Source organism: Elgaria multicarinata, chromosome 4 (genome assembly GCF_023053635.1).
Source record: "Elgaria multicarinata webbii isolate HBS135686 ecotype San Diego chromosome 4, rElgMul1.1.pri, whole genome shotgun sequence".
Lineage (NCBI taxonomy): Eukaryota > Metazoa > Chordata > Lepidosauria > Squamata > Anguidae > Elgaria > Elgaria multicarinata.
The window spans coordinates 81872743-81886490 of NC_086174.1; the positions used below are offsets into that span (position 1 = coordinate 81872743).

The 13748-nt window shown below is 42.3% G+C and overlaps 1 protein-coding gene across 1 annotated transcript in view; it reads left to right on the top strand.

Annotated features, from left to right (window-relative positions):
* The window catches only part of MOXD1 (monooxygenase DBH like 1), a 51748-nt gene that overhangs the window by 4681 nt on the left and 33319 nt on the right, over nt 1–13748 (top strand). The window contains exons 2-4 of the mRNA XM_063125714.1: nt 7612–7758; nt 9399–9566; nt 9694–9777. Of these exons, the coding sequence (XP_062981784.1) occupies nt 7612–7758; nt 9399–9566; nt 9694–9777 (399 nt within the window). The remainder of the gene's footprint in view (nt 1–7611; nt 7759–9398; nt 9567–9693; nt 9778–13748) is intronic.

Sequence of the window (13748 nt, forward strand, 5' to 3'; positions counted from 1 at the left end):
AAGAGTGAGCAGGGGAATGATGCATTTGTGGCCAAGCTTCCAGGGAGCCCAGCGCTAACTATTTGGAAAATGAAAGGCTCATGTCTAAATAAGAGGGGTCTGTCAAGCATGCTTAATAGCTCTTCGATGAGGGGTGGGAAAAAAGTGAGAGTTGAGCTAAGCAGGGGAAAGTGGATAGAACCGTGAAGTGCTGCTACATATCGCAGGCACGTTTTTAGGCTATTGGTAGTAATGTAGCTGCAGACTGGTGAGGCTAATGTGAATATGGGAAAACACATACAGTACACATCTCAGTGCAGTGAAGCAAAGATGCTTGATGGAGTAAAGATGGGTGCTGCCCCAGAGAAATTGCTCAATCTGTTCGTGCTTGTAGTTATATTACCTTTGCAATATTGCTGAAGTAAGTTTTTCAAAAGATTACTTGCCATGAGTGTGCTCAAGGCAGCTCTAACTTTTGTATCTAACTTTTTTTTTTTTTAAAAAAAACCCTCTCTTTTGTGTTCATGAATTAACACAGCTTGCATTTTCTTGGTCAGTTGTAGGCCTCCTCCCCGGTCTCCACCCACGTCTGGAATTGTGCATCCCCATCCGCCACAGCACGTAGTAGCTGAGCGATCCATTTTACAGAGAGTAATCCTTCTTTATGAATGCCTGTTTTGTGCAAGTTATACAAGAAGGTTGCATTGTAAAATCTTTCTGTTCAACTCTTACACAAAAATAGCCCTTACTTGAGGCATAAATCCTTTTGTGGATAGCTCTTCATTAGTACTTGAAAGTGTGCTGTGTTCTTTATAACTCTTCCTCATTAGCTGACACCCAAAATAAAGAATATGTGTTTAGCAAACGTATCCTGTAGAATTAATTTAGAGATGTTGTAGAAGTATGCTCATAATAGATTTTAAAAGGCCAGAAAATAATGAACTGATGTTGCTTTTAAGTGCACTCATGTCAACAGCAACAAAGGAATGTTTAGAAAAGAGTTTGAAAGGGAGAAGGGGGAGATGTGTCAGTGTGGTACACACTTTATGTCTCAGCTGGTGCTTGGTTGGAGGCATTTCATGCCTTTGAGCAACTTGAGGGAAATCATTGTATCTTAAGGGCCTCAGCTAGACCTACTGGGGGCCTTGCTAGACCTACTGGATGTTCCGTGCTTGAGGAGGGGTGAAACCGGATTTTCCTGTTTAGGTGTGACGCCTCATGGTCCACACCTTGTGTGGATTATCCCGGTGTTGAAGGGGGGTGGTTGCGGGAGTTTGCTCCGGTTGTGGTGCTGTCGGGTCAAGCACGGGTTGTGCAGCCACACCGGCCTGATTTCCGTGTGTGTTTTTTCCGCCCGCCGCACGATTTGCGCAAGTGCGAAAGAGCGCAATCCGCGTAGATTGGTGGTGGCGGCCGCGGCGGCTGAAGTGGCGCTGCTGCTGTTGTTCCATGCCGCCCCCCCTCAGGCTGGGCACAGGGGAGCCAGTTGGGATTGGGGGATGACTCACAGGGGGCGTGGCCAGCGGTGGCAGGAGGATGGGAACGAGTGGCATTGTTGAGCGGCAACATTGACAAGGCTGGAATGCTGTCATTTGCTTTCGGGGGTGATGACAGGCATACTGTGATCCGAGGACAGTCGTCTGCATGGGCACTCTGCGCCCACATATCCCATCACGCCTCTGAGTTTTGCCGGCGATGACCGGCCCTGTGCCCTTCCCCCCCCATCCCAACGTCCTTCGCACCACATGTATTCAATAAAATACATTCAAACTGCACGACGTCTAGTCTTCCTGAGTCTACCCCGAAGGGCAAACCCTGCTCATTGGCATCGTTAGCAGAAAGAAGGGGGGGACTCGTCAGTTTCTGCACCAGCAGAGGTGTGAAACCAGCATCAGCAGCCTGCTGCTGTCACTCCCCACCCCCAGCAAATGCAGTCGGAAGGATAGGGGAGTGTATTGACACAGTGCAAAGGGGCCCCAGGGCACGTGCCCAACCCTGGGCTGATGCTTCCCTGACCTTTCGCCTGCCGCCGCATGGCCACTGGAAAATGGCCACCCACCCTCGCTTATTGCCCCCTTACAGCCAGCTGCTGCGTACCCACACCAATAGGCACATAGCCCTGTGTGCCTCTACCGTGCCCATCATTCCCTGCTCGCTTTTACATCATCTGCACAGCTTAAACCACCGGCATGAGGACGGTACCTGTGGCTGCCCCCTGTGCCAGGTCACCAACTTCCCATTACAGTTGGATGCCCGCCTTCCCAAAAAGTGACCCACACAGAGGTACCAAGCTGCACATATCCCACACATCCACCACACCCCCCCAACAGCTCGCCAGCCACTTTTCCGGTCCTCTGTTCGTGCGCAAAGCGGACCTGTTGGATTTTTTAAAAAAGCCGCCGCTGCCACAGCTACAGACAGGGCGCAAATGGAGGAGGAGGTTTGGCCAAAAACCTTAGCACGCCTTTTCCTGACCAGTGCTGACCTCGCTGGAAACTGTGCTGACCTCATTTCATCCCACACCTCTGCCTCCCGTATCCAAATTAGCGCGTGCCGACAGAAAAAGCCGCACTTAAAGCAGTTTCATAAAACACGGGAAAACAGACGTTTCACCGCAGGATGAACACGGATCCTGGTGAACGTCATGTGGATATGTAAACACGACGATGGTATGTAATGCGCGCTACAGCCCCGTCTAGCAACGGCCTGGGTCTAGCGTGACGGAGGGGTGAGGATCTCGCAATATTTTTATCATGAGATCTCCACCTCTGTTTACATGTGGCGTGTGACAACCTCAGAGGGAGAGGACGTCGCACCTGCCATTTTGTGTGTTTTTTCCTTAAAGGAGATGAGCACTTGTGTGCGAAAGGTAATTTTTTATATTTTAAACATTTTTTTTATATTTTTAACAATAAAAAGTAAGCTAAACTGGAAAGTTTGTGGAAATGTTTTGTATGCATTTTCAAACATGGATATTAAATCTAGAATAGAATTCTCAAAATTAAATGTGGACATTGTTGGCCATGCAAATTTGTTTTTCTGCAAATAATTTAAGTTACAAGTCAGTTTTATATGCCTAGATTTCATCTCAGCGTTGTTGCTAATAGATTATTGGTCATTTTTATATGTCAAAAAACTTGCTTTCGAGTGGCCATATAAGGCCCCCCCTGCATTAATTTAACCATTTAAATCAAACATGTAGGAGGTAGGTAACATTTAGGAGGAAGCTTGAAAGTGTTGCTGAAGGGAGTGTAAATGTTGCTGCTACAACTGGTGAGTATTTTGTGAGAGTTGAAAAAGTGGGGATCCTAGATCTCTCTTAAAAGGACTTGCAGGAGATTCAAGAAAGTGTGGAATGGAAGCAAGGCACCCACAAGTGTCAGATCAATACTTAGAACCCTGAGGATTATCTTGCTAAGTGGCCAATCTTGTTCCCTTTCCCAAATCTGTCACTGTCAGTGGTGCACAAATTAGTCAATATATGGTCCTTGCTTGTCAATTACCTTGTAAGTTTCATACTGTACATTAGTATTAGTATTAGTATTAGTATTAGTATTAGTATTAGTATTAGTAGTAGTAGTAGTATCCTGCCTTTTGCCCAATACTGGGCCTCAAGGCAGCCTTACAAAATTTAAAACATATACATTTTAAAGCTAGGAAAAGAAATGTCAGAATTTTTAAATAAAAAAAACTACAAGTCCTTAACATAGATGGAGGACCAGATTATTCTCCAAAGGCCTGCTGGAACAAACAAGTTTTCGCTTGCTTCCGAAAGCCCATCAAGGAGGGAGCCAGTCTAGCTTCCCCGGGAAGAGAGTTCCAAAGCACTGGAGCAGCTACTGAGAAAGCCCTCTCCCATGTTCCCACCAAGCACCTGTGAAGATGGTGGAACTGAAAGAAGGGCTTCTCCAGAAGATCTCAATGCATGGGCAGGCTCATAAGGGAGAATACGGTCTTTCAGATAACCTGGACCCGAGCCATATAGGGTCCAAGTTGCCTTTGACAACAGAAACATACAAGGCAGGGCTATATATACCTGACAGCCCTAGTGCACACTTGCGCAAATATGAAAAACTGACCCAAAAGTAATAAAAATAAGAATTTACAAACACATTTGCGCAAATCCCTGGAGCAAAAAACAAACTACAGCCCAATTTGTGCAAATGTCAGGGTTGAAAAATAAATTAAAAATGGTGTTGGCAAATGAATGACAACCCATCTAAAGTGTTTCTGGGGAACCATTGGCGGGGCTGTCACTGGTGAGGAAGGCTTGAGGCAACTTGGGCAGGCACAATCAGGAAGAGTGGCAGAATTTTTTTGCCACTGTTACTGCACAGTTGTGTATCCAATCACCACAACCCATGATGGGTTGGCTCTGCTGGGTTCAGAGGACTTGTCAAGCCATCATGGGTGAAACAGCCCTTAGAACAAGTCATAGGTAATCAGGGTGGTTTGTTCATGAAAAATAACTCAACCTACAGAAAGCGGTCTAAATTTTGGTGACACGACATCTCACTGAAGCTTGTTACCCATGATGTGCTGTATCATGCGAACTGAGACATAGATTGGTTAAATGTATTTTCCGGTCACAACAAAAAGGTAAACATTCCAGATACCCCAAACAATTATGACTTGAACAGTTGGTCATGGAACTGACTGGGGGGAAGCAACCCTGGACTTAATCTTCTGTGGCACTGAAGAGCCAGTTTGAGACTTGAGTGTTATTAAATCAACACCCATGACCACATGTGAAGAAAAGAGTAAACAAAATGATCAAGGGGTTGGAGCAACTCCCACATGAGGAAAGGATAGACAATTTGGGGATTTTAGCTTAGAAAAAAGACAAGTGAGAGGGGACGTGATAAATTATGCATGGTGTGGAGAAAGTGGATAGGGAGACGTTTTTCTCTGTCTTTCATAACATTAGAACCCAGAGTTATCCCATGACTAGTGGGAGATTCAGGACAGATAAAAGGAAGTACTTTTTCACACAGTTCATAGTTAAACTATGTAATCTACTACTACAAGATGTAGTGATGGCCACCAACCAGGATTTATGCAGATTAAACTATCAATGGCTACTGTCCTGATGGCTATATGCTACCTCTTGTATCTGAGACAGTATGCTTCTGAATTCCAGTTGCAAGAGAACACAAGCAGGAGGATGCAATTGCATTAATGTCCTGCTTGTGGGCTTTTCATAGACCTCTAGTTGTCCACTGGCAACAGAATGCTGGACTAGATAGTATTTTAGTCTGATCCAGCATATCTCTTCTTATGTGCTTATGTGTTTCTTACATTAAAACCCAACCAACTGGCTGCTGTAGAAGTTTGACTCTGTGGTATGGAATGACAGCTAGCACTTGGAACATAATGAGAATTTCACAAGCATAATGGTCCAGAATCCCTGCCATACTTGTATAATCAGGCTATCAAATATATGTGTGGTTCTTTGTGTTGAAGAGACCCAATGTAGTTAAATGTTTTGTTCCCATTTACATTACTAATAGAAGGAGCCAAAATATATTGCAGGTTGTCAAGTATTTGGAGGATTCATTCTTCATATAAACACCTGTTCAAGCCTACAATGACAGCTGTGATTTTCTCTCTCTCTCAAGGTTCCATTTGCAGCTGTGCTTACATTCTTCAAGGATAAAACAGGGCTTATTTACATCTTTTTACTACATCCATAAGAAATTACTCTCCCTGCCATTTTGTATAGCACTAATCAGAAACCATATCAACTGAAAATCCCTTTTGAGAGAGTGAGAGCAGGGTCAACAGCATGTGAGGAGCAATTCATCCTCAGTGCCTTCATCTGCCGGGAATTATACACCACATCTTTTATGCACTGTAAAATCAACTTAACATGTGTTGCTTCAATTTCTACACAATTTCCAGAGAATGAAAGATATCTGATTATTTGACTCTATCCAGTAGTTTATGATTGCTTATGATTGTGTTGTTGTTGTTGTTGTTGTTATTGGTTTTTAGGGTTTTTAGGGTTTAGGATTTCTATTACTACTACAAAACATGCAAAACTTTGTCATAACATAGATAGCTTAAATCCATAATGAGTAGCACATCATCCACCCTCTTTCCCTGTGATTGACAGGAATTTGAAGCCTTGTTAATAACACACCACTTAGAGCTGGCATGATTATATGCCATCACCATAGTCCTCTCACTCCTATATATTTCATAAGTGTTGGTTAGAATAGTATGATTAGATACTAGGGATGTGGAATGTGTGGCCCCCAGATGTTGGTGGATTGCAACTCCCATCAGTCCTAGCCAGCACAGCCAATGGTGAATGATACTGGGAGTTGCAGTCCAACAACATCTGGAGGACCATATGTTCCCCATCCTTGTTATATAGAATACTGTCAATACACCTGGGTGTTGCCAGTGACAACAAAGGGCCTAGAAAGCTAACAAGAAAAAATTCGAGAGAAAAAATTATCAGCCTAAAGTTTTAAGTCTTCTCTTTCTGAATGACAATCACAGAGGATACTTGTTACATTCAACATTGTGCTAGTAGTAACGCATGAGATTTTCTCCCTCTCTCCATGCTACCCTCAAATCTGCTCCAGAGGGTTTCCCAGCCCTCTGGAGCAGATTTTGAGGGTGCACAGAGGCTGCAGGGAAAAAAGGGGAAAATAGCCCTTCTTCGTGGTTCTGTTGATGGAACTGCTTCCACAAGCTCAGTGACAGCATTAGGCATGACCCAATAACTGGAGTTATGGTGATCTAGTCACCAGGATTGGAATCAAAAAGCCAGCTGCACATTATGACAAAGAATTCAGAGGTGAAGAGGTTAATGACACCACATTACTGATGCAGCTTATGCATGGTATCATTCTTCTGCTACATTGAGGACTAGGATAATCTTTCCTCAGGAAAAAGATTTAAAACATTCCTGTGGTTGGCTATGTGAAGTGCGTACAACAATATCATATTCCTATTTAATATTTTCTCCCTGAAAGTAAATGAATTAGCTATAGGATAACTGGTTTGTTTACTCTCTTGTGACTCAGCACATGGACTGGGAAGTAAGTTCTATGGGAACTAAGACATTTTTATTTCTTGATTTTAAAACAATGGAACAGAAGAGGACATTGAACTCCAATAAGCCCTACCCAGCACAGCCAATGGTGAGGGATGATGGAGGGGGGGGGTTGTAGTTCAGTAACATCTGGAAGGCCACATGCTCCCCATCCCTTGTTTATACATTCTGTAATAGCAAAGCAAAACTGAAACGGACCTTCTTCAAACCATGAGACTAATGCAAAGAAACACCATCAATACAGCATTCTCTTGAGGGTCTTTTTATGTAGCTATTTTGTTTTAAACATATATTTTTTCTATCTGTAAGTCCATTAATGCTATCATCATTACACTACATAAATTTGATGGGTTGCACCTCCAAATAATATGTATAGAATTAAGAGAAACTGAGCCTAAATTTCAGAGGTTTTCCTCTTTGCTAATGTAAAATACTTGCTTAGAAAATTAAACATATCATTTAAAAAAAAATTTCCCAGAAAACTGAAAAGGTTATGGAGTTCAGGTCTCTATATAAAAAAGAAAAGAATAACAGCAGGATACTGTTTTGGTTTCTGTCTTCAACAGGATTATTTTACAAATGCAGACAGAACATTGAAAAAAGACTCTCAGCAGGACTACCATCTGGAGTATGCCATGGAAAACAGTACCCATACGATACTAGCGTTCAGCCGGCAGCTTCACACTTGTGACCCCAATGACAAGAGTATAACGGTAAAGTAATTCATGATAAATCTGACTCAGAGAAAGAGACAGAGAGAACTGAGAGTTAAATCAACACTGAATAAGTAAAACAGTTTGAATAAAGCTGATTGAATAAAAAATAAAGTTATTTGTGAATCACTCATTCTCAGGTTGGATTAACCATTGTGCTAACAATGGCATAACCATTGTGGTAATTATCCTTAGGATGGGGTAGGTGAGTTTAGGAGTTTGCCTGCTTAGATTATTCATTATTATTATTATTATTATTATTATTATTATTATTATTATTATTATTATTATTTCTATACCACCCCGTAGTCGAAGCTCTATGGACAGTTCAGAAAAGATTATTTAAGAAGAACTATAAAAGTCTTGAATGTGAGTATGCAATCCTAAACCTACTTGACTAGGTGTAATGTCCACTGAAATCAGTGGAACTTACTTCTGAGTAGTTTTGGATCAGGGAATATGCTACAGCAGAGGGGTTCCAGGTCCATAAAGCTAGCATCTTTCATCTCCTAACTGAATGTTCTAGAATTCAGTCATGCCACTTGAACCCTGTAAATATCACCAAAGGAATCTTATCAGAATATGAGTAATAGGACCTTTTAGAAACACAGACTGATATAGGGCCTTGCTAGACCTGCCAGATAAGCCGGCAGGGAGGAGGGGCGACGGCGTGCTAGAGTTAGCACGCGCCGTTGCCGGCTTCTAGACGCACGACGCGACGAGGCAACGGGAAGCCCCGTAGCATCGGCCATTTTTTTTTTTAAAGGGACCATGTGCACTAGAGAGCCGCCGGACAAGGTAAGTGTTTTTTTTAAAAAAAAATTAACCCCCCCCGCTCCCCCTGCCCCTGATCCCCCCTACAATTCCTGATGCCCCCCCTGCCCGCTCGGCCGTCCTCCCCCCATACCCCATCCCCGATGCCCTGTCCCCGGCTGTCCGTCCCTCGCCCCCATGCCCTGTCCCTGGCTGTCCGTCCCTCGGCCCCATCCCCTGTCCCCGGCTGTCCATCCCTCGCCCCCATCCCCTGTCCCCGGCTCTCCTTTCCTCGCCCCCGTCCGCCATCCCTGATGCCCGGCTCTCCTTCCCTCGCCCCCGTCCGCCATCCCCGATGCCCGGCTCTCCTTCCTTCGCCCCCGTCTGCCATCCCCGATGCCTGGCTCTCCTTCCCTTGCCCCCGTCCGCCATCCCCGATGCCCAGCCTTCTCCCCCCCTCTCTCCTGCTGGGTCCGGCCTTCTCCCCCGCCCTTCTCTCCCCCCCCCGGATCCCCCCCAGCCCGATGGGCACAGCGCTCGTATGAGCGCTGTGCCCAGTCCGTGGCTTTTCCCGACTACTTGCGAGTAAGCAAACAGCTGCAAAAAGCCACGGACCCTGCTAGACGTTCCGCAGCCCCGGCCTCAGGCCGGGGCTGCAGAAAAGCCAGGCCATAAGCGAATTCGCTTATGCCGGCTTAAGGCAGGTTTCAGCGCGGCCTGACCCTGGATTCCCCTGTGCATCATCTGGATGCACAGGAGGGAAACCGGGCCTCACACCGCGCTAACGCCTGGTCTAGCAAGGCCCAAAGTTTTCCTATGGTAAACTGTGACAGTAGGCTTAGATTTGTTCTTACACACCTATTCAGTAAAGTTTCTCTTTTTTCCAGGAGAGCACAGTGCGGTTGATATGGGCATACCATGACAAAGACTTTAGGGAGGGAAGTCAAAATTACCATGGTATGAATCGAGGGACAAAGAGTCTTCGTTTACTGAACCCTGAGAAGAATGCTATTATCTCTCCCTCCCTGCCATATTTTGACTTGACAAACCAAGACGTAAGTTACTTTGGATTTTGCGTTTACTATCAGGGTAAGATGGATGGAACTGCTGGCTGAATGTATGGGAAACAAAAATTAGACTTTTATATTATATTAGCCTTTTCTTTTCTTTTTATTAAGACAGGTGCCTATACCAGACAAAGACACTACATACTGGTGCCAAATGTTTAAGATACCTGCACTACATGAAAAGCATCATGTAATAAAGGTATGTCATCTAGTTAAAGAAATCTAGGTTTATATGTTTGGGAATTTAATATCTTTTGTCCAAAAGTCATCCCTTTTTGCTATGGTTTTCTTTATTTGTACATGACATTTTTAGAAATAATAAAGATGCTTGAAGCATAGGAGCATATAGTTAGCTTTAAAAAACACACAGCAGTGTTGCATTAGCTTTAGTTTAGTTTTCTACCCTGCCAAAGTTCTGTTGATAACCTTTAGTCCTAGATAAGTCAAACAAAGATTGATAAAGAATTGGATTTGATGTTTTTAGGGGAAAATATGAACCACCAACAGTTTCCCCTAATTTGGGAAAGAAGTTGGAGATCTGAAAGTTTTTGGGAAATACATTTTTTCCAGGATGTACAACCCGGTCAGTTCCAAGAAGCATTTAAAGCACAGGACAATGAACTATGTTATTATTGTCATCATTCTCTCTAATAATGAACTTGGGTAATTGAGTACTATAAGTTTGGAAGCAAAATGAGGTTGCCCAAATATAAGATTGTGATTTTGTATTTTGGGGACTCCCAAGGTACACATAAGGATATAAATGTGTAAATTAAAAACAACAACTATTATTGTGAGTTTCCAGGACATCAGAATTTATAAGGGCATAGAAATATGAAAATACTCTAGTAGCATAACTAATAACTAAGGTCATTGTCTTGTAAGGGAACGTCTGAGGTCACACTGATTGCCAAAGTCAGGAATTTCTGTCATCATTGCGCCCTTTTGCTTATTATTATATTTACAAGATTTATAAACTGCTGTACATTCAATAAAATATTTGACTAGTGAACAATGAAAAGGGAAGGAAAATAGTAACAATAATCAAAATAAAGAATTAAAACCTTTAAAATCAGATTTTGCTAATAGAACAGTAGTTGGTTTGTCTGGGGAAACTAGTTTAAATCAAAATGGCTTCAGCAGGTGCTGAAAACCAAATCAAAAAGAATAAACTGGCAGGAAGTTCCATGGAAAGGGATCCGATACCTTAAGGGCTACAGGTGTTGCATCTCACTGCAACAAGTAGTCTTGCAGTCACTTTACAGACAAATGCAAAAATCCATAATTAATAAAACAGGAAAACTTGCTATCCTCCCTTTTTCTTTGTCCTCTGGTTCATTTCCTTCTGCTTTTAAACATGCTACAGTCTCTCCTATTCTCAAAAAACCTACTCTTGATGTGCTTTCTCTTTCTAATTACCATCCTGTGCCTTTTGTTTCAAAGATCCTGGAGCGTGTGGTCTACTCTCATTGTCTTGATTTTCTTTCTAGTAACTCTGCTCTGGATCCTTTTCAATCTGGATTCCGTCCTTTGCATTCCACTGAAACAGCCCTTACTAAGATTACCAATGATCTTCTTATTGCCAAGTCTAAAGGCCTTTATTCCGTTCTTATTCTCCTTGATCTTACTGCAGCCTTTGACACGATTGATCACGATCTTCTTTTGGATTCCCTTCATGACCTCGGATTTTGTGGCTCCGTCTATAACTGGTTTGCCTCCTATCTAGCGGGTCGCTCTTTCAACGTGTTGGCTAATGGCAGCTCGTCTTCTTCGTTTCCCCTTTCAGTAGGGGTTTTACAAGGCTCGGTGCTTGGCCCGTTGTTGTTTTCTTTGTACATGTTGTCCTTGGGTAATCTTATTCAGTCTCATGGTCTCCAATGTCATCTGTATGCCAATGATACACAATTATATCTTTAATCTCCGGAACTTTCTTCTGATGTTCATGACCGTATCTCGGCATGTTTTTTAGATATCTCAGCTTGGCTGCTTCATTGTCGTTTGAAACTTAATATGGCAAAGACAGAATTGCTTGTTTTTCCTCCTAAACCTTCTCCTCATCTCTCATTCTCTCTTACTGTCAATGATGTTACACTTACTCCCGTCAAGGAAGCTCATAGTCTTGGCTTTATATTTGACTCCTCACTCTCCTTTATTCCTCATATTGAGGCAGTAGCTAAATCCTGTCATTTTTTCCTGTATAATATTGCTAGGATTCGATCATTTTTGTCTGTCTCTTCTGCCAAGACTCTTGTTCATGCATTGATTATTTCTCAGTTGGAATACTGCAACCTTCTTCTCACTGGCCTTCCTTCTTCTCACATCAGTTCGTTGGTTTCTGTTCACCACTCTGCTGCTAAGATCATCTTCTTGGCTCACTGCTCTGACCATGTTACTCCACTTCTGAAATCTCTTCATTGGCTTCCAATTCACCTCAGAATCCAATATAAACTTCTCCTATTGACCTACAAAGCTTTTCACAGTCTAGCTCCTTCCTATCTTTCCTCTCTCATCTCACACTATTGCCCCGCTCATGCTCTTCACTCCTCTGATGCCATCTTTCTTACCTGCCAAAGGGTCTCTACTTCCCTGGCTCTGCTTTGTCCATTTTCTTCCGTTGCCCCTTACGCCTGGAACGCTCTTCCAGAACATTTGTGAACTACAAGTTCAATCGCAGTTTTAAAAGCTCAGCTAAAAACTTTTCTTTTTTCTAAAGCTTTTAAAACTTGATTTTGATCTTACTTTTATAGTGTTAGTTTTACTCTACCCTGTGCCTGTTCAGTGCATTATCTTCCCCTTCTTATTGTTTTATTATGATTCTATTAGAATGTAAGCCTATGCGGCAGGGTTTTGCTATTTTATTGTTTTACTCTGTACAGCACCATGTACACTGATGGTGCTATATAAATAATAATAATAATAATAATAATAATAATAATAATAATCCATAACTAGCACAAAATATATATATATATATATATATATATATATATATATATATATATGCTTGAAGGGTGAAACACTGCTGGCCAGTTCAGTTATGCTTAAATCCAGGATTTCTCCATTGTTCTCATGTATCACTTGAGTCTTGTTTCAACTGCATTAGGAAAATATTAATTTTTCATTTGCTGGGCTCATCTAGAATATTGCATGTATTTGCGTGAATGGTATCTCATAAGAGATATGGAAATTCACAATTCTATGACAGCATGAATTGATACCAATATAATGAAATCCAAGGGAATTGGTGTGGATGAACATGTTCTGAGTTAGCTGACTGTTGAATCAAGTAGGCAAGCTTTTCATAATAATGCCTTTAAGAGTTTTCAAATATGATGGCTTCGTGGGCTCCAGCTTATATACTGAAATATACAGCTAGAAGCAGTCCCCCACATTCTCTGCCAATGCATCTTCCATGGAGAGGGCAGGAAGCCAGTCAATGAGACAGAGGACTGGCTCAACCCTGGGCCTTATTACTTAAATGGAGGAGAATGGGTTCCTGCCAGTCTGGACTGTGATAATTGGGAGTGCTAACACAATGACCCCTGTCCCTCAAATAAGAAGCATTTGGATATGTTCTCAGAAAAACTAAAGTTTTGATCATCATCATCATCATTATTGCTGGTAATCAGAAAGCAGTGACAATTGGCAAAGTCTGTTCTTTTATCAGCATTCTGAAGTAGTGCAGTCCCATGTGGCTTTTTTCAGAATTTGTACGTTCTGAGCTCGCTCGTCTCTTTTGGAACCTCAGAATAAAATGTGTGTATTTTATGGGTGTCAACCTGGATTTAGTTGGGTTAAAGATTTTAAACACTTCAAGAAATCTTGCCAGTACATTATTTCTTTAAAAACTCCACATGGACGATCTCCATGGATTCCAAAAGTACTTTAATGGAAGCAAGACACTGGGTTTGTCTGGACATTATTTATGTATTTTGAAATTTCACAAAATCGTAAGTCCTCAAGCATATAGTCTTCATGTGGGAATTAATAGCACTCCTTTATGCCTGCAAACATGTCTTGTGGCTAGATGTGCACTTGCATCATGCTTTGGAAGTTATAGGACTCCATAGATGCCAGAGGCACAATTCCATGCATATAATTTTTGCCTATATATAGTACTACTAATGTCCTGTTCTAAAATACAAGAAATCAGCCTATGCATAATGTATG